The sequence below is a fragment of the Scyliorhinus canicula genome, chromosome 7 (assembly GCF_902713615.1).
Source record: "Scyliorhinus canicula chromosome 7, sScyCan1.1, whole genome shotgun sequence".
Classification (NCBI taxonomy): Eukaryota; Metazoa; Chordata; class Chondrichthyes; order Carcharhiniformes; family Scyliorhinidae; genus Scyliorhinus; species Scyliorhinus canicula.
This window is the reverse complement of record NC_052152.1, coordinates 74502326-74526848: the sequence shown is the minus strand read 5'-3', so window position 1 is coordinate 74526848 and position 24523 is coordinate 74502326. Positions and strand designations below refer to the sequence as shown.

The 24523-nt window shown below is 50.5% G+C and overlaps 1 protein-coding gene across 1 annotated transcript in view; it reads left to right on the top strand.

Moving 5' to 3' along the window:
• The window catches only part of pcyt1ba (phosphate cytidylyltransferase 1, choline, beta a), a 140221-nt gene continuing 115698 nt past the window's right edge, over positions 1 to 24523 (top strand). Inside the window, exon 1 of the mRNA XM_038802240.1 lies at positions 1 to 119. Coding sequence (XP_038658168.1) covers positions 45 to 119 — 75 coding nt within the window. The 5' untranslated portion in view covers positions 1 to 44. The remainder of the gene's footprint in view (positions 120 to 24523) is intronic.

Sequence of the window (24523 nt, the reverse complement as noted above, 5' to 3'; positions counted from 1 at the left end):
AACAGTCCAACAGACGAAAATCCTTCAGCACCAGGATAGGAGCGATGTCTTCCAGAAAGCGCTTCCACCAGGAAGATAAAACAGCGGGGGATACGCAATTCGTGAAGATTCTGCGGAAGGTAGGAAAGGATAATTTCATATACAACTCTGGCCAAGGCATCCATTTGTTTTTTAAAAATTTACAGTGCCCAATTCTTTTTTTTCCAATTAAGGGGCAATTTAGCAGGTCAATCCACCTACCCTGCGCATCTTTGGGTTGTGGGGCTGAGCCCACGCAGACAAGGAGAGAAAGTGCAAACTCCACACGGACAATGACCCGGGGCTGGGATTGAACCTGGGTCCTCGGCGCCGTATGGCAGCAGTGCTAACCACTGAAGGCATCCATGTGTGCAATTAAAAAAAATATGTTATTATTCGACAAATTTTCACCATACAAAAGAAAAGAAAAACAAACAACCCCACACTAAACAAAAGCAATCCCATTGAAACCCAGGACACCCACCAACTCCCCCTCCCCCCCACTACGACCTCCGCCCTCAACAATGAAAGATAACCAACTCCCGAAAGTGCATGATGAACAAGCCCCAACAATTGTAGAACCCCCCCTTCGCTTCCCTCAGCTCATACAACAGGGGATACATAGGGCTTCCGTGTCTCGTACCCCAATACAGTGCAAAGTACCCCAAGTTCATGTTGTTAGTGCGAACACTCGCCATCAGTTCCTCATACAACAGCTGCACCCATGCCACAAACCTTGGCCCAATTCCAAATCTCTCCAAAACCGTCATACAGTAACCCCACTTTATCCAATCGAATGCCTTCTCTGCATCCAGTGTCACCACCACCTTCATCTCCTTTCCCTCTGCCAGAGACAATATCACATTTAACAACCTCCTCATATTCGAGAACAACTGCCTTCCCTTCGCGAACTCTGCCTGACCCTCCCCAATCACCTTCAGGAAACATCCTTTCAACCTTGACGCCAACCAAAATCCTGGCATCTACATTCAGCAGGGGCTGGTTTAGTACAGGGCTAAATCGCTGGCTTTGAAAGCAGACCAAGGCAGGCCAGCAGCACGGCTCAATTCCCGTACTAGCCTCCCCAAACAGACGCCGGAATGTGGCGACTAGGGGCTTTTCACAGTAACTTCATTTGAAGCCTACTTGTGACAATAAGTGATTTTCATTTCATTTAATTTCTAATGGGCCTGCTCCCATACTCCACCGTGTCCTTATCCTTCTTTAGCAGTAACTAAATGGAAGCTTGTTACATCATTTGCGGCAAGACACCATAATCTATTGCATCCTCAAACATTCCCACCATCAAAGGTGCCAAAGTGTCCTTAAATTTCAACTTGGAACCCATCGGGCTCAGCGCCTTCCTGCCTGCATCCTCCCAATTGCCTCCTTCATCTCCTGCCCCCTCACTGCCCCCTCCAACCCTGCTCCATCCTCCTCACCCAGCCTTGGATACGCCAACCCGTCCAAAAACTCCCTCATACCCCGGTGGCTCCATCCTATAAAGATCCCTATAAAATTCCTTGAATACATATTGATCTGCTCCATGGCCACCACCAGCTTCCCCATCTTATCCCATATTAAAATATCTTCCTCACTGCTGCCTCCCTCCAGAGCTGGCGGGCAGCATATGTACTGCCTTCTCCCCGTGCTTGGAGACAGCGCCCCCTCACCCTTCTCAACTGGTATACCGCTTTCCCTGGGAACAACTGGTTGATCCTCGCCTGCAACTCCTTCCTCTTGTTCAAGAGACTCGGGTCCGGGTCTCCTGCATATCTTACATCCACCTCCAGAATCTCTTCTATCAATTTTTGATTCTCCTCTCTCCCCTCCCTATCCACCTTAGGTTTGAACAAACTCACCTCTCCCCCTCACTAATGCCTTCGGAGTCTCCAAAGCCACCGACTGTGAAACCTCCCCTGTACAATTAACCCTCACATATTCCTCGATCACCGTCCCAATTTTATCACACAAGCTCCGGTCCGCTAACAATCCCACGTCCATTCTCCACCCTGGCTTTCTAGGCCATTCCCTTCTCCAAAACCACATCCAACCAATGGAGCATGGTCCAAAATCACAATTGCTGAGTACTCCAACCCCCTAACTCCAGCCAATAGTGCCTTCCCCACCATGAAAAGTATATCCTCGTGTACACCTTGTGTCCTGGGGAGAAAAATGATTTGTCCCGTTCCTTCCACAGGTCCATTCCTCCCATCTCATGAGTCCAGCTAGCGCCTTCGACCTGACTCATCCAACTATTCCTAAGCCTCACCTGATCCTTCACCCTCAGATGGGTCTCCTGCAGCATCACCATGTCGGCTTTTAACCTCTTTAAGTGTGTAAAAACCCTCGATCTCTTCACCTGCCCCTCAACACCCTCATGTTCCACGTCACTATTTAAAAAAATAAATTTAAAGTACCCAATTATTTTTTTTCTAATTAAGGGGCAATTTAGTGTGGCCAATCCACTTATCCTGCACAATTCGTTCATTAGCCAACCTTCGTTTGCAAGTATGGAGGTTTCTGCCCCCCCCTGCAATCCCCTCCCCCATGACCCAGTCCCTGAAAACCAAAACAGACAAGCAAAACCAGTGCAGTACCACACCCAGACAACCGCCATACACTTAAAGCCCAATGTATAATTGTAACCAGCAATAAACAGAGGTAAACTCGCTCTCCCGTTATTCCATTTGTACAATTGATGATGGCATGCAAATAACTATTTACAAATACACGAGACTGAAAAAAAATGTAGATGCCATGTTTCATGCCTAAAAACAAGAATTTGTGAAATGTGTAGACAGAGTAACGTTGCAAGTTCAATAGAACTCACGCTTTATCAAATGCTGACTGACTTTCATCAAGTGCTAATTGATCTATCATGTAACACCTGCACTTTCAACACTTATTTTAGATTTTCAGAATCTGTGAGTTTGCTTTCTACCTTTTAGCACCCATGTTTCTCATTGCTTCCAATTTTAGTCAGGTAGGTGTTCCTCTGGAGTACACCAATAGACCTAAAATTCCAACAGGCACATTTACAGGTGGCATTTTGCCCAAAGGTCCAGTTCATATTATTAGCTACAAGAGCAAAGTTCAACAGGTTTATGGACTTCTGAACATTGAGAGGCTGTTGTTCACTGACTTCTTCCTACTTTTGTATATGTATTATTACAGGTTACTTGGTGATATTATGCTTAGTCATAGTTTCTGTTTTACTTGGATGTAGAAATGGAAAGTACTGCTTTTGCTGTTGAAAGGAATCATGCTGCATCACTTAAGTTGAGGGGTGGAATCTTACCAGACATTAGCAAAGTGTCAGGCTCAAACAGAAAACTGGGAAATAACTCGCCAGTTGCACAGGCCAGTTTTCTTGCGGAATCCCGAGCCTCTTAGACCAAAAAGAAATGAGTGGGTGTGGTTTACACTGTCACTCTGGCAGGGCAGGGCCTCGTGGAGCCGGGAACCGGCTCCAAAGAGATTAGGGTGCCCTTTAAACTGCCAACCTGACAGCTCTAATCTGGCAGTGCTATCATGTGTTGGGCGCAGTATTAATGCTCTCCCTCCTTGCGGGTCACGTACGACATGCCCTGGGGTTGAGTCTGCACCGGCCCTTGGAAAGAGCACCTCCAACCAATCCTTGTAACTCAGTAACCGCACCTAAACCTTTTTTGATATTAACGGCAATTTAGCATGGCCAATCAACTTAACGTGCACATCTTTGTACTGTGGGAGAAGACCGGAGCATCCGGAGGAAACCCACGCAGACATGAGGAGAACGTGCAGACTCCGCACAGACACTGCTGGGAATTGATGTTAACTTTCATGCCGTGAGGGCTAAAATACAACAGCAGGGATGTACTTCTGAGGCTGTATAAGACTCTGGTCAGACCCCATTTGGAGTATTGTGAGCAGTTTTGGGCCCTGTATCTAAGGAAGGATGTGTTGGCCTTGGAAATGGTCAAGAGGAGGTTCACAAGAATGATCCCTGGAATGAAGAGCTTGTCGTATGAGGAACGGTTGAGGACTCTGGGTCTGGACTCGTTGGAATTTAGAAGGATGAGGGGGGGACCTTATTGAAACTTGCAGGATACTGCGAGGCCTGGATAGAGTTGACGTGGAGAGGATGTTTCCACTTGTAGGAAAAACTAGAAACGGAGGACACAATCTTACACTAAAGGGACGATCCTTTAAAACAAAGATGAGGAGGAATTTCTTCAGCCAGAGGGTGGTGAATCTGTGGAACTCTTTGCCGCAGAAGGCTGTGGATGCCAAATCACTGAGTGTCTTTAAGACAGAGATAGATAGGTTCTTGATAAATAAGGGGATCAGGGGTTAAGGGGAGAAGGCAGGAGAATGGGGATGAGAAAAATATCACCCATGATTGAATGGCGGAGCAGACTCTGTGGGCCAAGTGGTCTAATTCTGTTCGTATGTCTTATGGTCTTATGGCGGCAAGTTGGTAACCAAATAACACAGAATCAAGATTATTGGCTAAAGAGATAAAAATATATTTTTTGACAGCAATATTGTATGGTCTGAAATACACTGCTTGAAAGGCTGGTGGGAGCAAACTCAATAGTAACTTTCAGAAATGATTGAATATAGGAGAAATGTTGAGGCCGAGGACTGACCGCTGTGGCACCCCGCTAGTTACAGTTTGCCAGCCAGAGAAGGACCTATTTATCTCGACCCTCTGCTTTCTGTCAGTCAGCCAATCTGCAATCCAATCTAGTACTCTACCCCCAATCCCCTGCGATCTCACCTTCTGGATCAGTCTTTTTTATGGCACCTTGTCAGATGCCTTCTGGAAGTCTAGCTATACCACATCCACAGGTTCCCCATTGTCCACCTTGCTGGTTACACCCTCAAAGAGCTCAAGCATGTTTGTCACGCATGCCTTATGCTTCACAAAATGGTAGATTTAGAACTGAGATGAGGAGGAACTACTTCTCGCACAGGGTGGTGAATTTGTGAATTGCTGCCCCATAGTGAGGTGGATTTGAGACCAGGAAGAGATCAGCCATAATCTGATTGAATGATGGAGTAGACTCAAAGGGCTGAATTGCCTCCTTCTTTTTTTATTCGTCATGGGACATGAGTGTTGCAGGCTGTGCCAACATTTGTTGCCCATCCCTAATTGCCTTGGAGGAGGCAGTTAAGAGTGAACCACATTGTTGTCGGTCTGCAGTCACATGTAGGCCAGACCAGGTAACGACAGCAGATTTTCTTCGCTAAAGAACATGAGTGAACCAGGTGGGATTTTATGACAATGGTTTCATCGATATCATTAGACTTCTAATTACAGATTTTTATTGAATTCAAATTTCACCATCTGCAGTGCGGGATCCGAACCCAGGTCCCCAGAGCATTACCCTGGGTATCTGGTTTCCTAGTCCAGTGGGAATACCACTCTGCCACCACCTCCTAGTACTTCTGCTCCTAATTCCTATGTTCCTAAACGTTCCTAAATGTGCAGGGATACTGGGAAAGAATGGGGGAGTGGCACTAATTGGATAGCTCTTTCCATGAGTCGGTACAGGCATGATGGGCCAAATGGCCCCCTGTGCTACAAGATTCCATGATTAATGCTGTACACCTGGCCACAAAGTGGGTTCCATAGTGCGACTGGTGTCAGCTCTAAGAGAGCTAGGAGGTGCTGAAAATGGCACCTGACCCGATTCTGGCAAATCCACGTGACGTTGGAGGGGTGCTTGTGTGGGCGTGCTGTGCCTGTGCCAGAAGAGGACAGAATGGGTAGATTGTGACATTACTCTGTATCTAACATTGATTGGGTGCCTGACCTCACTGATCCTATTAATGGCCTCTCTTTAACGCTTTTGGTGAGTGTGTTTCGAGCTATTTAGCTGATGTGCCTGTCATAGCCAAATAGCTGGAAGTATGTGGGAGCTATGAGACGTGGGAGTGAGGCTTGCAGTAGTGCTAAGGGTGTCAGGTGAGTAGGAGCCAATGAATGCTAGGCATAAGCCCTGACTACAAACCATTGCTGCTGGGTGAGTGATGGTGGTTGGTGAGGCTGGTGTCTAGCACATGTATTCACTGCACTGATAACCCATGTGAGGTCATTGAACTTTCGACCGCACTCCAGCCAGGCCTTCGGGGCCACACTGCTTTTATTGGCCTCAATGCTACCCTGGTCCAATTCCCTTTGTGCCTCTTTTTTTTTTAAAATTTAGATTACCCAATTATTTTTTCCAATTAAGGGGCAATTTAGCATGGCCAATCCACCTATCCTGCACATTTTTGGGTTGTGGGGGCGAAACCCACGCAGACACGGGGAGAATGTGCAAACTCCACATGGACAGTGACCCAGAGCCGGGATCGAACCAGGGACCTCAGCGCCGTGAGGCGGTTGTGCTAACCACTAGGCCACCGTGCTGCCCACCCTTTGTGCCTCTTGATCCCCTTCCAAATCACAACATCTCTCCTCCTTTCCACCTTCTGGATTCCAGTGCCATATCAGAGAATCAGGGAGGAATGTTCCTGCTTATCTAATTAGGCATACAGCCTTCCAGCAAGATACCACACAGCCCTTGCTCTGTGACAAAATAACCTGTGTGCTTGGCTGCGCAAAATATACATATATTTTGTAAGTTAAAGTACCCAATTTTTCTCCCAACTAAGGGGGAATTTAATTTGGCCAATCCACCTATCCTGCACATCTTTGGGTTGTAGGGGTGAGACCCACGCAGATACGGGGAGAATGTGCAAACTCCTCGGCAGAAATGCTGTTTATTAATGAGGGGATACAGCAGTGTTCCAGCAGAACTGAGTGATATGTGAGGCCATTTCAGAGGGCAGTTAAGAGTTAACCACATTACTATGGAATCTGGAGTCACACGTAGGACTGATTGGGTAAGTTTGACAGGTTTCAAAGGGCATTGAAACACATGGAGTTTTACAATTATTGTGGGTAGTTGTCATAGTGAGCATTACTGAGATTAGCTTTATATTCCTGTGTGGTGAACGTATTGCAGTAACCATTCACCATATATGTAACTGTACCATGCTGTTGCCCATGAGGGCTCCACCTATGGACCATTGTAAGGTATTACCTGTGATGTATCATGTTGGTGCCTTTGTGGGCTCCGCCCCTGGCTCCTCCCCTTGAGGGGAGGTATAAAGAGCATGTCATAATATACACCAGTATATCATGGTGCAGACACACACACTGATGGACATACAGTAGGACCAATCAACATGCATAACACCGCAGCCAATCACCAGTTAGAGCACACTCACTATAAAGACAGAGGGCATCAGCTTTCCCGCTCATTTGGGATGCAGCCTTTCAGAAGTACAAGAGCTTACAGTTTACAGCGCAGATCTTCACCATGTGCTGAGTGATTAGACTGGTTAGGACAGGCACAGGTCTTTAGTTAATCTGACATCGTGTTAACCAACAGTAAGAGTATGTTCAACAGTTTATAGTTTAATAAAATAACATTGTACTATTTTAAGTGTTGGTGGCCTGTATGTGTTCCACGGATCCAGAGCACCCAATACATCAGAGCAGTAGCCCTGTAGGTGGCTCTCAGTAGCAGAGGCTGTCGCAGGCAGCCACTGTTCCAGTCGATTAAAGCCACAGTTTACATATACACTCTGTCTCTCGTGAATAGATGATTGCATCAATTTAATCGACTACAACGCCACTATGGAATCTGCCCTCAAACCTGACCAACTGGAACTCGACCCACAGGCCGTGGAGGCCAAAGGGATTTTTTCGCACTGGTTCCGCTGCTTCAAGGCCTACCTCGTTGCCTCCTCCTTACTTTCCGTCTCTGTCCAACTCGAGGAAGCCTCCACTTACGCAGATGCCCTCACGAAGATGAAGCGCCTATACGTAAGACCCATGAATGAGGTGTATGCGCGGCATCTCCTCACTACTTGCCGCCAACGCCCTGGGGAATCGCTGGAGGAGTACCTACGCGACCTCGAAGTCCTTGCGCAAAGTTGCAACTACCGGGCCGTTACAGCCACTCAACATATGGACCTCGCAGTCCGGCAAGCCTCCGTGGCTGGATTCAGGTCCAACTACGTGAGACAACGCCTACTCAAAAAGGGTGCCCTGGACCTGGAAGAGACAGTAAAATCAGCCTCATCCCAAGAAGTAGCGTTCCAAAGCCTCAACGCGTTCCCTCCTGATCACGCGACCCACTCGTGGATCCCTGACCAAAGAATACCCCAGGCCTGTGCCGCGCGGCTGCCCGCCCAACACGGGGGGCTACCCTGCTATTTCTGCGGCCAGCATCAGCACCCCAGGCAGCGCTGCCCGGATCGGAACGCAAACTACAGCGACTGCGGAAAAAAAATGACATTTTGCTAGGGTTTGCCTGCAAACCCTCAAAATCGCAGGCCCGACCCTCAGTCTCACAGGCCCGCAGATCCCGCAGTGTAGCAGCTTGACTGCTGGCTTCGCCCCCGAATGCATCATCGGCCTCGTGCTGTCCGTGGGGGCAGCCATCTCCAAGCCCGCACAACATGTGCGGCTCACGGCAGCCGCCATCTTGGCCATCTTCGCGCACACGGCCCACAACGTGCGACTCATGGAGGCTGCCATCTTGGACGCCATCTTCCTCGCCGCCCGACACGTGCGACCGACGGGGGCAGTCATCTTGGGACAACCCCGGCACCTCCGACCACACCGGCTACCCGCTACTCAGCACGGTCACCCTGGACCAGTCGCGACCCAAACACCTCCGGAGCTCCATGATGACCGTCCGGGTAAATGGACACGAAACACCTTGCCTGTTCGACTCCGGGAGCAAGGACAGCTTTATTCATCCAGACATAGTAAGACGCTGCTCGCTCCCAATTTTTCCGGTGCACCAAACCACCTCCCTCGCTTCTGGGTCGCACTCGTTGCGGATCCAGGGGTGCAGTACCGCAACCCTCGCAATACAGGGCGCCGAATATGCCGATTTTAAGCTATATGTACTCCCCGACCTCTGCTCTCCTCTCCTCAAGAGCCTAACTCTGAAATTCGGCGGGCCCCTACCCCCACTCACCGTATGTAGACTCGCGACACTAAAAGTCGACCCTCCCCCGCTCTTCGCAAATCTCACCGGCGACTGTAAGCCAGTCGCCACCAGAAGCAGGCGGTATAGCATTCAGGACAGGACTTTTATGAGGTCCGAGGTCCAACGACTCTTGCAGGAGGGGGTCATCGAGGCCAGCAATAGCCCCTGGAGAGCTCAGGTGGTGGTCGTCAGAACCGAGGAAAAGAACCGGATGGTTGCAGATTACAGCCAAACCATAAACCGGTGCACGCAACTCGATGCGTACCCCCTCCCCCGGATTGCAGACATGGTAAACCAGATCGCACACTACCGGGTGTTCTCCACGGTGGATCTGAAGTCTGCATCCCACCAGCTCCCAATCCGTCCGGAGGACCGCCACTACATGGCCTTTAAGGCAGACGGCCGCCTCTTCCACTTCCTCTGGGTCCCCTTCGGCGTTACAAACGGGGTCTCGGTCTTTCAAAGAACCATAGACCAAATGGTGGACCAATATGGGCTGCGGGCCACATTTCCGTACTTAGACAATGTCACCATCTGCGGCCATGATCAGCAGGACCACGACGCCAACCTCCAGAGATTTCTCCAAACCGCCCAAACCTTTAACCTCACTTACAACAAGGAGAAATGCGTTTTCCTCACAACCAGACCAGCCATCCTCGGCTACGTCGTGGAAAACGGGGTTCTTGGACCCGACCCCGACTTTATGCGCCCCCTCCTGCAACTCCCCCTTCCCCACTGTCCCAGGGCCCTGAAAAGGTGCTTCGGGTTCTTTTCATATTACGCCCAGTGGGTCCCCAACTATGCGGACAAAGCCCGCCCACTAATCAAGGCCACCACCTTCCCACTGGCGGCCGATGCCCGCCAGGCCTTCAGCTGCATCAAGGCGGACATCACCAAAGCCGCAATGCGCATGGAGGACGAGTCCGTCCCCTTCCAAGTGGAGAGCGACACCTCAGAGGTCGCCCTCACCGCTACCCTCAATCAGGCAGGCAGGCCAGTAGCATTTTTTTCATGCACCCTCACCGCCTCTGAAATTCGATACTCCTTGGTCGAAAAAGAAGCCCAAACCATCGTGGAAGCCGTGCGGCACTGGAGGCACTACCTCGCTGGTAGGAGGTTTACCCTCGTCACCGATCAACGATCGGTAGCCTTCATGTTCGATAATACGCAGCGGGGCAAAATCAAGAATGATAAGATCTTGAGGTGGAGGATCGAACTCTCCACCTTTAATTACGATATAGTATATCGTCCTGGAAAGCTCAACGAGCCCCCACATGCCCTGTCCTGCGGCACGTGCGCCAGTGCGCAAGATGACCGACTCCGGGCTATGCACGATGACCTCTGCCACCTAGAGGTCACCCGGCTTCTCCACTACATCAAGGCCCGCAACCTGCCTGACTCCACTGAGGAGGTCAGAGCCATGACCAGGGACTGCCCGATCTGCGCGGAGTGCAAGCCACACTTCTATCAACCGGATAAGGCCCACCTGGTAAAGGCATCCCGGCCCTTTGAGCGCCTCAGTATTGATTTCAAAGGGCCCCTCCCCTCCACAAACCGCAACACATATTTCCTCAACGTCATTGACGAATTCTCCCGCTTCCCCTTTGCAATCCCCTGCCCTGACATGACTGCTGCCACCTTCATTAAAGCCCTACATAGTGTCTTCACCCTGTTTGGTTTCCCCACGTATGTTCACAGTGACCGGGGCTCGTCGTTCATGAGTGATGAACTGTGTTATACCTGCTCAGTAAGGGCATCGCCTCGAGCAGGACTACCAGTTATAACCCCCAGGGAAACGGGCAGGTGGAGACGGGGAACGCGACGGTCTAGAAGACCATCCTCCTGGCCCTACGGTCTAGGTATCTACTAGTTTCCCACTGGCAGGAGGTCCTCCCCGACGCACTCCACTCCATTAGGTCCCTCCTTTGCATGGCCACAAACGAGACCGCTCATGGTCGCCTGTTTGTTTTCTCCAGGAAATCCACCTCAGGGGCCTCGCTTCCATCCTGGCTGAAGATACTGGGGCCCATCCTACTCTGCAAACATGCCAGTAGCCATAAGTCCGACCCCCTGGTCGAAAGGGTCCAGCTCCTACACACCAACCCCCAGTACGCATCCATAGAACACCCTGATGGTCGACAGGATACAGTTTCCCTCCGTGACCTGGCACCCGCAGGTTCCACTACCACCGCCACCCCAACTTACCCCGCCCAACCTACGCTGACCAGCGCCCCAGCCCCTACATGGCACCCGCACCCCCTCCCATCCCCCCATTCCCCCTTCACCGACCCACAGGAACGAAGCTCCAGAAGGCACGCTCCCGGAGTCCACGTCTGTACCGCACTGGCAACCTTACTACCCATGCCTGCACGGATGAGTTCGACACCCAGGCCGGCTGCGATACCAAAACTTCAGCGATCCGGGCGCCGGTCAGACTGAACATGTGAACCCTTCACCCCCCCGCCGGACTTCATTTTTTTAACAGGGGGTGAATGTGATGAACGTATTGAAGTAACCATTCACCATATATGTAACTGTACCACGCTGTTGCCCATTAGTGCTACACCTATGGACCATTGTAAGGTATTACCTGTGATGTATCATGTTGGTGCCTTTGTGGGCTCTGCCCTGGCTCCTCCCCTTGAGGGGAGGTATAAAGAGCAGTAGCCCTGTAGGCAGCTCTCAGTAGCAGAGGCTGCCGCAGGCAGGCACTGTTCTAGTCGATTAAAGCCACAGTTTATATCTACACTCTGTTTCGCGTGAATTGATGGGCGCATCATCCTGATTTAGTAATCAAATTAATGATAAGAAAATATTGGAGATTGAGGGGAAAAGGTTGTCTGACAGCCAAGAATTGTGTTGCAAATAACAAAGGGCACAATTCTCCCCAAAAATTTCTTAGTTCATTTGTGGTGGGTTTTTCAGGAGTTTCTCTGCCGGCACATTCCCCACCGCTATTCAATGACACTTAATAACTATTTTGGGCCCTGGGGAGTTTCTCACCAGTTTAGCCCACACTTAGGCCAGGATTCACCGGCTGCGCCCACCTGCCAATCGGGAATCCCGCACGAGTTCAATGGACTTATCTATTGTCCGCGTCTTGCCCATGGCAATCTTGCGGCAGGTGAGGTGGAAGAATCCAGCCCTTAAAATTTTTTTTTTGACTGGGGAGCTGAACTCAGAGATCGGGCCACCATTTTGAAAGGGTGCCCCGATCTCTAAATGAGCTTGTGGGTCCATCCCCACCCATGGGCAACGTCACCCCCCACACACATGGACACTACCCCACACCTCTCCAAGTGAGGACACCCCGCTATAGAGTTCCTGGGGGTTCCCCCTCTTCAGGCCCCCCATGCCCACTTACAGGCCCCTCTCCTTTCAGGACCCCCACCCACCAACCTCCCAGAAGTCCCTACTTACTGCTCTGCATACCCTCACCCTTGAACCCTCCCTCTACCCACCCTTCATAAGCATGGCCCCTCCTCGGCCACTGGCCCTTGGCAGTGCCACCCTGGCACCTGGGCACCCTTGCACTGCCATCCTGGTGCCCAGGAAGTGCTCCTGCCAACTTGGCAGTGCCATCCGGGCACACTGGCAGTCCCATGGTGGCAGTGCCAAGGTGCCAGCATTCCGGGCGGAGGGCCAGGGGGCTACCCTGCACTATCCCTGACCATCCATGGGTCCCTGATGGCCCGTGAGACCCCCTTGGTGCCGTTCTGCCTGGTCCACGTTTCTGTGGACCAATAGTTAATGGCGCCCGGCTGCAGCCTCGCTGGGGAGGCCGATGAATCCTGCAAGGCCGGTGGATCCCGGGTAAGGTCGCTGAAGTCAGTTTTAAACTGGCTCCGGCGCGTGCCGTTTGGTCACGCCCCTTGTGGTTGTGTTTCTGACCCGAACGCCTTGCGGCACTTGGGTGGATCCCACGAAACGTGAAGGCTGCCAGGAAGCCTGTGGGAGGCCTCTCCCGGCATTCACTGGCCACACCGTGCTTGAGAGGGACTGCAATTGGCCAGTGGATCGCAGCCAAAGAGTCTGCACACTTTCCAATTGCATGGCCACTGATGCAAAGTTTGGTTGCAATCAGTTAATGTGAATTGTTTTGAACTTCTTTTCGTTAGCCAAATAAACAAAAGCAACAAAATTGTGGGATAAATTAAAAATGAAGCTCCTTAAAGGGCTACTGCATCAAATTAAACAGATACTCAAAGGAAACTTAAAACATCAAAACAAAATGTGATTAAAGGGATCAACAATGCACTCCTGTCCCTGTGGGGCCCACCAGGCACAAATGGCCTTGATGCTGCCGCAAACATTGCATTCTCCTTTTCCAGGGACACACAACAATCACAGCTGCGGATAGTCGGGATAGACGATCTTCTCGACTGCCCGCTTCCTCGACCTATTAATGGCCAGCTTGGATAGGCCCAAGAGCAGACCAACGAAGATCCTCCTCCTTCCCCACTCCGCTCTGCACCGGATGCCCCAAGAACAGGAGGGTAGGCCTGAAGTGCAGCCACAAAGAAAGTAACAGATTTCTTAGAAAACTAAAAAGGGGGTGCAGCCCAGGACAACCGACATGTACACAGTCCATGGACTCCAGACGGCTAGAAGAGACACCGGCATCTTGGGAGTCAATGAACCAATGCAACCTACGTTCCGTGTGCAACACCCTCTATCCCTGATGGTAAGGTCAAGGACAGGTAGAGAGCCCCTGGGGTGGCGGGACAGTGGGCAAAGGCAAGGAGGTGAAAAGTGTGCAGCAGCAACCCATATAGTAAACCCCTCAGCGCCGTTCTAAAGGACATGAAGGGTATTTCCAAGCGGCAACTCAGATTGTGGGGCACTGGCACCTGAGGGAGGGTTCGGGGCTATAGGCCAATGTGCAATTCTGTCCTTGCATGAATTGTTTTGTGTGTGTTTTTAAATTGCAATTGACTCTGAAGCCTATTGTTTCACTGAATTGTGAAATCAGCACACTGTAGGCATCATCTAACATGTGGCCTTTCCTTGTAGACAATATATACATGGTTTACTTCAACTCTGCCCACAGACTAAACGTGATCCAATTCGCACAAATACATCATTGTTATCCAGCTTAGTCAGCCAATCTCAAATTTTTAACTAAATAATTCAGTTTGCAAATGTTAACCTATTTGTCAATATTCTTTTCACAATTTTCTAATTGGATCTGAAATGTTGCCATTTTGACCTTTAAATAAAATATTTCAGCAAATAGTGCTGTCACATTTTTGATAAAATCAATAAAATGCACATTTTCAGAAACTCACCTGCTACAAATGAATGATTTCAGATCAGACCATGTGTAAACCAACACCAAGCAATTTATTCTGTCATCAAATTACCAGAAATCGTTCGCAAAACCTCCATTTATTCATTTCTAGGTGCAACAGTCAGTGTCATAGCTTGGATGGACCAGCTGTTTGAAAATGAGGCCACAAACAAATTGTTGAAGAATCTGTAAATGATCTCCTCGAGGTTTCAGTGTAATGGCCCACACATTTTTTTCAAAGTGCCAGGTTCAGACTGAAAACTGGCATCTAACTATCCAGCTGCACAGATCAGTTTTCACCCCAGATCTTGAACCTCTTTAAAGAAAAGAAATGAGTGGGCGTGGTTTACGCTGTGACTCTGGCGGAATGGGTCCAGATAGAGCTGGCACTTGGCTCCACGGAGATTGGGCCACCATCTTTAAAGGGCGTTCCAATCAGAACTGAAACTGAACACAGCCCCCACCACAGGGGCATCACGGGCATCCCTCTCTCTCTACAAACATTGGACCCCCGCCCTGCATTCCCATGTAGCGTGGGAGTATACCGGCATTCCCCCCCCCCCCCCCCCCCCCCCCGGCCAGTGCGCACACCTCTCAGTACATAGAAACATAGGATTTAGGAGCAGAAGTAAGCAATTTGGCTATGCAAGCCTGCTTCACCATTCATTATGATCATGTCCGATCATCCAACTCAATAGCCTGTTCCCACTTTCAACCCCCCTATCCTTTGATCCCTTTCACCCCAAGAGCTATATCTAACTGCTTCTTGAAAACATACTATGCGTTGGCCTCAACTACTTTCTCTGATTCTCCTCATCTCAGTCCGAAAGGTCTACTCAGCATCCTCAGACTGTGTCCCCAGGTTCTGGACTCCCACATCATTGGGGGCATCCTTCTTGCATTTAGCCTGTCTAGTCCTGTTAGAGTTTTATAGGTTTCTGATGTGTTGGGTACTCTGGGTCCGTGGAGACTGTGTTTACCTCAGCAGTAACACATACAGGCTACCAACACTTTAAATAATACAACACTATTTTATTAAGCTAGAAACTGTTGAATATACTTTCACTGTGGGTCGACACTATGTTAGATTAAACTAAAGACCTATGCCTATCCTAACCAGTCTATGCACTCAGCACATAGTGAAGATCTGTGCTGCAAGCTGTGAGCTCTGTCCTTCTGAGAGGCTGCATTCCGAATGAGCGGGAAAACTGATGCCCTCTGTCTTTAAAGTGAGTGTGCTCTAACTGGTGATTGGCTGCTGTGTTGTGCGTGTTGATTGGTCTTGCTGTGTGTCAATCAGTGTGTGTGTCTGCACCATGATATACTGGTGTATATTATGAGTTTCAATGCGATCCCCCCTCATTCTTCTGAACTCCAGCAAAAATAATCCTAACCAACTCAACCTCTTCTCATATGCTAGTCCTGCCATCCCAGGAATCAGTCTGGTACCGCAAGTTCCCCCATCAGGCATAAATGGAACCCCCCCTCCACGCCCATGGAGCTCCCACGAGGGCCCACCTCTCGCACTTCCGCTGGCACAGGTTGGCACTGCCATCTGGTCAGGCCAACATGACATTGCCAACTGGTGCCAGAGGGTACTACCAGGGAGCAGTATGGGGCCTATCCCTCTCCCCCTGGGGCTATACTCACCTTTGCACCCCAGAGGGATCCCCTTGACTGTTTCTTGCTTTTAAAAAAGCTGCAGTAAGTCTCGTTGACCTGATATCAGGTCGGCAAAGTATAAATATTTAGTGAGGGAGGATTCTGTCGCAGGAGGCTGGTTAATAATATTGAAATTTATTATAATGAATTTAAATTAGATTCCTGTCTTTGGAGGGTGTGAACCTTGCTACGCCTTGTGGTGAACCACTGTGTGCACCTGTATTAGAGGATGTAAGGTAGGACCTGCACTACAGGTTCTCCGGTAGCCCCTGCCGGCTAGCTCCGCCCACGAGGAGCCGTATAAATATGTGTGTCCTCCACTGAACAGCCATTTCACCAGCTGCAGTAGGAGGCCACGCATCTGACTGTAATAAAGTTGTACCAATCTGAGTCTTTCGTGCAATTGATTGTGCATCAATTTATTACAGTCAGATTTACTAAGAGATGGATATCAGAATCAAACGAGATTTCCTGCAGCTGGATCTGCACTTGCCCGATGCCAGAAAGGACTCTATTCACTGGCTAGCTTCTTTTGAGGCCTACATCAACGCTGCAACCCCCACGCCGACGGAAGCTCAGAAGATTCAGGTTTTATACTCCAGGCTGAGCTCCAACGTGTTCCCGTTGATCCAGGGCGGCCCAAGTTATGCGGAAGCCATGGCACTCCTAAAAGAGAACTGCACACAGAAAGCAAATACGCTCTTCGCCAGGCACGTGCTTGCCACTCGCACTCAACTCCCTGTTGAGTCCATTGAAGACTTCTGGCGGGCTCTAATTCCACTCGTACGGGACTGTGACTGTCAGGCCGTTACGGCCACTGAACATTCCAATCTCCTCATGCGCGACGCATTCGTAATGGGGATTGCGTCGGCCCCATCCGACAACGACTGCTGGAAGGGGCCACACTTGACCTAACGGAGACAAAAGCTTTAGCGCTCTCCATGATGATCGCATCTCGAAACGTCGAGGCCTACCCAGCTCACCGCGCGGCCCACCAGTCCTACTCATCCTGGACCCCGCAAACGACCACCCCCCGGCTGGGGCCCTGCCGACTCAATATGCCTGCACCGCCCACCAATCCGCGCACCCCGGGGGTCTCTGCTGCTACTTCTGCGGTTAGCAGAAGCACCCCCGCCAACGCTGCCCGGCCCGCACCGCCATTTGCAAGTCCTACAGTAAAAAGGGCCACTTTGCAGCTGTATGCCAGGCCCGTGCAGTCGCCGCTATCGTGCCCGTAATTTCCCCCTCCCCCCTGCCGAACGCACAATGGGCGCCACCATCTTCCCCTCCCGGGGCCATGTGCGACCAGTGGGCGCCACCATCTTCTCTTCCCACGGCCAGGTGCGGCCAGTGGGTGCTGCCACCCCCTCACTCCACGTGCGGCCCATGGGCGCCACCATCTTGCCCTGCTCCTGCAACATGCGCTCCATGGGCGCCGCCATTTTGTTCCCTACAGGACCCTCGGACGCCGCCATTTTGTCTCCCCCACGGGGCTGGAACGCCAGATCTGTGTCGCCGACGCTCTTCATCTGAAACCTCGGACGACCACCCGCAGCTCGCCTCGATGACACTGGACCAGTCTCGTCCTCACAACCTGGCCACCGCTTCGACGACGGTGAAAATCAACAGCCACGTGACCTCTTGCCTGCTGGTCCCCGGGAGCACCGAAAGCTTCATACACCCAGACACGGTAAGGCGCTGCTCCCTCGCGGTCCACCCCACCAACCAACGGATCTCCCTGGCCTCCGGATCCCATTCTGTCCCAATCCGAGAGTTCTGCATGGTCACTCTCACTGTCCAGGGTGTAGAATTCAGCGGTTTCCACCTCTACGTCCTCCCCAACCTCTGCGCTGCAATATTGCTGGGCCTGGATTTCCAGTGCAATCTCCAGAGCCTCACCCTCAAAATCGGCGGGCCCTTACCTCCACTCATTGTTTGCGGCCTCGCGATCCTCAAAGTTGACCCCCCACCCCCTCTTTGCCAATCTAACTGCGGATTGCAAGCCCGTCACCACCAGGAGCAGACAGGACAACACCCAAGACAAGACCTTCATCAGGTCCTAAGTCCAGCGGCTGCTTCGGGAGGGTATCATCGAGGCCAGCAACAGCCCCTGGAGAGCTCAAGTGGTAGTAGTAAAAATGGGGGAGAAACACAAAATGGTCGTGGACTACAGCCAGACCATCAATCGGTACACGCAGCTCGATGTGTACTCCCTCCCATGCATTGTGCAGTCCCGCGTCTTCTCAACAATTGACCTGAAATCCGCCTACCACCAGCTCCCCATTCGTAAATCGGACCGTCCATACACTGCCTTTGAGGCGGACGGTTGGCTCCATCAATTCCTTAGGGTTCCCTTCGGCATCACTAACGGGGTCTCGGTCTTCCAAAGGGAGATGGACCGAATGGTCGACTGGTACGGTTTGTGGGCCACGTTTCCGTACCTAGACAATGTCACCATCTGCGACCATGACCAGCAGGACCACGACGCCAACCTCGCTAAATTCCTCCGCACCGCCACTCTCCTCAACCTTACGTACAACAAGGAGAAGTGTGTGTTCCGCACGACACGCCTAGCCATCCTCGGGTATGTAGTCCAAAACGGACTTCTGGGGCCCGATCCCGACCGCATGCGCTCCCTCATGGAGCTTCCCCTTCCCCACTGCCCCAAGGCCTCAAATGCTGCCTGGGGTTCTTCTACTACGCCCAGTGGGTCCCAAACTATGCGGACAAGGCCGACCCATTCATACAGTCCACTCAATTGCCCCTTGCGGCCGAGGCACAACACGCCTTCGCCCAGATCAGAGCAGACATAGCCAAGGTCGGGATGCATGCAGTAGACGAGGCACTCCCCTTTCAAGTTGAAAGCGACGCTTCACATATCGCCGTCGCCGCCACTCTAAACCAGGCAGGCAGACCCGTGGCATTCTTTTCCAGCACCCTTCATGCCTCTGAAATTCGGCACTCATCCATCAAAAAAGAGGCCCAAGCTATCGTTGAAGCTGTGCGGCATTGGAGGCATTACCTGGCCGGCAGGAGATTCACTCTCCTCACTGACCAACGGTCGGTAGCCTTCATGTTCAACAACACGCAGCGGGGAAAGATCAAAAATGATAAAATCTTGCGGTGGAGAATCGAGCTCTCCACCTATAATTACGAGATTTTGTATCGCCCCGGCAAACTCAACGAGCCCCCCGACGTCCTTTCCCGAGGTACATGTGCCAGCGCACAAGCAGACCGACTCCGGGTTCTGCATGACAGCCTTTGTCACTCGGAGGTCACATGACTGTCCCACCTCGTCAAAGCTCGCAACCTGCCCTACTCCGTCGAGGAAGTACGGACAGTCACCAGAGACTGCCAGGTCTGTGCGGAGTGCATGGCACACTTCTACTGGCCAGACCGCGCACGCCTGGTGAAAGCCTCCCGCCCCTTTGAACGCCTCAGCGTGGATTTCAAAGGGCCCCTCCCCTCCAGCGACCGCAACACATATATCCTCAGTGTGGTCGATGAATACTCCAGGTTCCCCTTCGCCATCCCATGCCTTGATATGACGTCTGCCACCGTCATCAAGGCCCTCAACACAATCTTCGCTCTGTTCGGATTCCCCACCTACATCCACAGTGACAGGGGATCCTCATTCATGAGTGATGCGCTGCGTCAGTTCCTGCTCAACAGGGGTATCGCCTCCAGCAGAACGACCAGTTACAACCCTGGGGAAACGGGCAGGTAGAGAGAGAGAATGGGACAGTTTGGAGGGCCGTCCAGCTGGCCCTATGGTCCAGAAACCTCCCAGTGTTTTTACCTTCCCTAGGAAGTCCACATCCGGGGTGTTGCTCCTGACTTGGCTCGCAGCTCCAGGACCGGTCCTTCTACGTAGGCACGTCCGACTCCACAAGGCGGACCCCTTGGTGGACAGGGTACACTTGCTCCACGCCAACCCCCAGTATGCCAACATGGAGTTCCCCGACGGCCGCCAAGATACTGTTTCCCTCAGGGATCTGGCTCCATCAGGTTCCACTCCAACACACTCCCCCACCCACACGCCACCCTCCCCTCCCTCCGGCCCTCCCAACATCCATCCCTCCTTCCACTGCCCACGCAAGAGGACGAGGAAGATTTTGGCACGCTCCCGGAGTCATCCGACTACTGGCCAGCACCAACACCGTCAGCACCGACGTCGGCTACACCAGTACCGCCAGCACCGACATTGCCGCCACCGTTATGTCACTCCCAGCGAACCGACAAAGCACCGGATCGACTTAACCTCTGACGGGCACCAGACTATCAAAATGGACATTTTTGTTTCCCCTCCCCACTGTAAATTATTTGCAAAACTGTATATGGTCCCACGCCACCCCCGCCGGACTCATTTTTAACAGGGGGTAAATGTGGTGAACCACTGTGTGCACCTGTATTAGGGGATGTAAGGTAGGACCTGCACTACAGGTTCACCGGTAGCCCCTGCCAGCTAGCTCCACCCACAAGGAGCCATATAAACATGCGTGTCCTCCTTCTGATCAGCCATTTTGCCAGCTGCAGTCGGAGACCACGCATCTGACTGGAATAAAGCCACAGTTGTACCCAATCTGAGTCTTTCGTACAATTGTTTGTGCATCACGCCTTCGGCAAGGAGCAGAGAAAATCGGGAAACGTGATCTTTCTGGAGAGAATCACATTTTTCAATTCCCTCTGGATTTTCCGCCCGCATTGCTGCTCTCTCTGACGGTGATCGTGGGCTGAAAATCGTCCCCAGTATCATGGAACACATACAAACAAAATGCTGTAAAATGCACAGATCAGGCAGCCTCTGTGGGGAGAGAAATAGAGTTAAAATTTCAACTCGATGGTCTTTCCAAGTCAGTGATGACTCAGTGTCATTTAGCGCTTATGCAACATGTAATTTGCAGTGCAGTACTGCCTCGCAATACACAAATTGCACCATGTAGATCCAGGATTGTACTTTTGAATTACTGATCTCATTGCTGCTCTGGGGAGATGTTGAGCTGTTAATCATGCTCTTTCCATGGGCATTGAGTCGAAAATCAAAGAAGGCCAGCCATTATTGTGTATTTTCTTTGGCTTTGACATAGAGTCATCCAGACTTGAAACGTCAGCTCGGTTCTCTCTCCACAGATGCTGTCAGACCTGCTGAGATTTGTTTTTGTTTCAGATTTCAGCATTTGCTTTTATATTATTGTGATTTTCTGTTGGTCAATCCAAACAAACATCGTTCGGAGCTTTGGAACATGTGATCCCCCTGCTTGCAGATGGTCCAGTGTTAACATGTTATGAAAGGTAACAGAGAAACCTGACATTCGCACTGAACTAAATTTTCAATATGTAATCGTAGTCCCAATAACAGAATTATAGCCCTGTTCGAAATTGTGTCAAAAGCAGCTACAAAGAATAACAAGAAAACACACACGTCACCCAGCTGCACCCTGAAACAGGGCACTATGAAGTCACACCCACTTGTCTTAACTAAAATCTGGGGACTGGTGCCAAGGCTGGGAGAATTGCCCCACAAAGTGGTCAGCCTGGCATAGTCAAACTCACAGAATCATATTAATCAGTCAACATCGCAGACTCCTCCATTACTATTCCTGGTGATATCATGTGCCTGCAGAATTCAGGCCCACCAGAGGCAAGGCTACACTGATGTACAGTTTGGTGAAAGTGATCCTCCACATTGAATGCTCACAGTATCAGGGCAAACATAGGCACACAACTCCTACGGAGGTTCACCTACCGTCCTCTCTCTTAGCACAGGGTTAAATCGTTGGCTTTGAAAGCAGACCAAGCAGGCCAGCAGCACGGTTCGATTCCTGTAACAGCCTCCCCGAACAGGCGCCGGAATGTGGCGACTAGGGGCTTTTCACAGTAACTTCATTTGAAGCCTACTCGTGACAATAAGCAATTTTCATTTCATTTCATTTAATTTCATTTCTGCACTGTTGGGATTCTATGATTCTAAAACCACAACAAAGTCAACAAAAAGGAATGAAACCTAGGGCAGCACGGTGACGCAGTGGTTAGCACTGGGACCAGGGTGCTGAGGACCCGGATTTGAATCCCGGCCCTGGGTTACTGTCTGTGTGGAGTTTATACATTCTCCCCGTGCCTGCGTGGGTTTCACCCCCACAACCCAAAAAGATGTGCAGGTTAGGTGGATTGGCCATGCTAAATTGCTCCTTAATTGGGAAAAAAAAATGGGTCTCTAAATTAAAAAAAAGATTTTTAATAAAAGGAACGAAACCAAACTTGTCACCTGGCACCGACTAAGGCACCGGAAATGGCAACAGCAAACTCAGCCTTGACGACACAGCAAGGTCCTGCTAACTAACATCTGAGTGCTTGAGCCAAAATTGTGAGTGTTGTCTCACAGACTAGTCAATCAACATCCTGACATAGTTATACTCACTGAATCATACCTGACATAATGTCCCAGATACCACCCTCACCATCACAGGGTCTGTCCTGTTGGCGGGAGAGGCAGTGGCAGAGTGATACATAGATGGAAGGGAGTTACTCTGGGATTGCTCAACATCACCTATGGACCCCATTAGGCTAAACATGGGCAATTCTGCTGACTACCACCCACACTTGGAGGAAACACTGAATATAGCAAAGACACAGAATGTACTCTGGCTAGAGGACTACAATGTCTTTCACGAAGAGTGGCTCAGCAGCATCACTACAGAGCGAGCTGGATGAGTCCTAAAGGCATAACTGCTGGACTGGGTCTGCAGCAAGTGGCGAGGGAACCAACAAGAGCAAAAAATATATTTGGTCTTGGCCTTAACAATCTACCTGTCGCAGATGCAAGCTGCCCATGATCTTATCAGTTGGAGTAATGACTGCACAGCTCTCGTTGTGACAATGTCCTGTTTTCCCATTGAGGATAATCTACATTGTGTGGTGTGTCACGACGACCATGCTAAATGGGATAAATCTAGCAACTCAAATGTGGGCATGCACGAGACACTGTGGGCCATCAGCAGCAGCAAAATTGTATAAAACCACAATCTGTAACCTTATGGCCCGGCATATCCCCCTCTCTACTATTACCATCAAGCTGGGGCTTAACCCTGGTTCAATGAAGAATGCAGGATGCCGTGTGAGGAGCAGCACCAGGTATAACTAAATATGGGGTGTCACCCTGGTGAAGCCACAATACAAGACTACTTGCGTGTCAAACTGCAGAAACAGCAAGCGATAGGCAGATCTAATAGATCCCACAACCAACGGACCATATTTAAGCGCTGCATTCCTGCCACAATAAGTTGTGAATGGTAGTGGACAATTAAACAACTAACAGGAGGAGGAGGCTCCACAAATATCCCCATCCTCAATAATGGGGCAGCGCAGCACATCAGTCCAAAAGATAAGGCTGAAGCATTTGCAACAACCTTCAGTCAGTAATGCCAAGTGAATGATCCATCTCAGCCCCCTCCCAGATGCCACTCTTCAGCCAATTCAGTTCACTCCACGTAACATCAAGAAACGGCGGAAGGCACTAGAGACTGCAAATGCTGTACGCCCTGACAACACTCCAGCAATAGGAATGATGACTTATGCTCCAGAATTAACTCACCCTTAGTTAAGCGGTTCTAGTACAGCCACAACACTGGCATCTACCCAGCAATGTGGAAAACTGCCCAGGTATGTCCTGTCCACAAAACGCAGAGCAAATCCAACCTGGCCAATTATCATCCCATTGGTCTATGCTTGATCATCAGCAAAGCAATGTAAGGGGTCATTTGCAGTACAATCAAGCGGCAGTTACTCAGCAATAACCTACTGACTGATGCTCAGTTTGGGTTCTACCAGAGTCACTAAGCTCCTCATCTCATTACAACTTTAGCCCAAAGATGGACAAAGAGCTGAACTCCAGACGTAAGGCAAAAGTGACTGCCCTTGACCTCAAGGCAGCATTTAAGTGAATGTGCATTAAGGAGTTCTAGCAAAACTGAAAACAGTGGGCAAACTCTCCACCGGTTGAAGTTGTACCTAGCACAAAAGAAGATGATTGTGGCTGTTGGAAGCCAATCATCTAAGTCCTGGGACATCACTGGAGGAGACCTGCAGCGTAGCATCCTCGGCCTGACTATCTTCAGCTGCTCATCATTGACTTTCCCTCCATCTTCAGGTCTGAATTGGAAATATCCCAATTCATTATTGCACAATGTTCAGCACCATTTGCGACTTCTTAGATACTGAAGCAATCCATGCTCATATTCAGCAATATTAAGGCTTGGGATGATAAGTGGCAGGTAGCATCAATGCTGCACAAATGCCAGACAATGGCCAAATCTAACAAGAGAGAATCCAACCATCTCCCCATGACATTTAATGACATTACCATCACTGAATGTCCCACTATCAACATCCTGGGGGTTACTATTGACCAGAAATTGAACTGGACCAGCTGCATAAACACTGTGGCTACAAGAGCATTTCGGAAGCTGGGAATTCACCTCCTTCCTCCCCAAACCCTGTCCACCATCTACAAAGA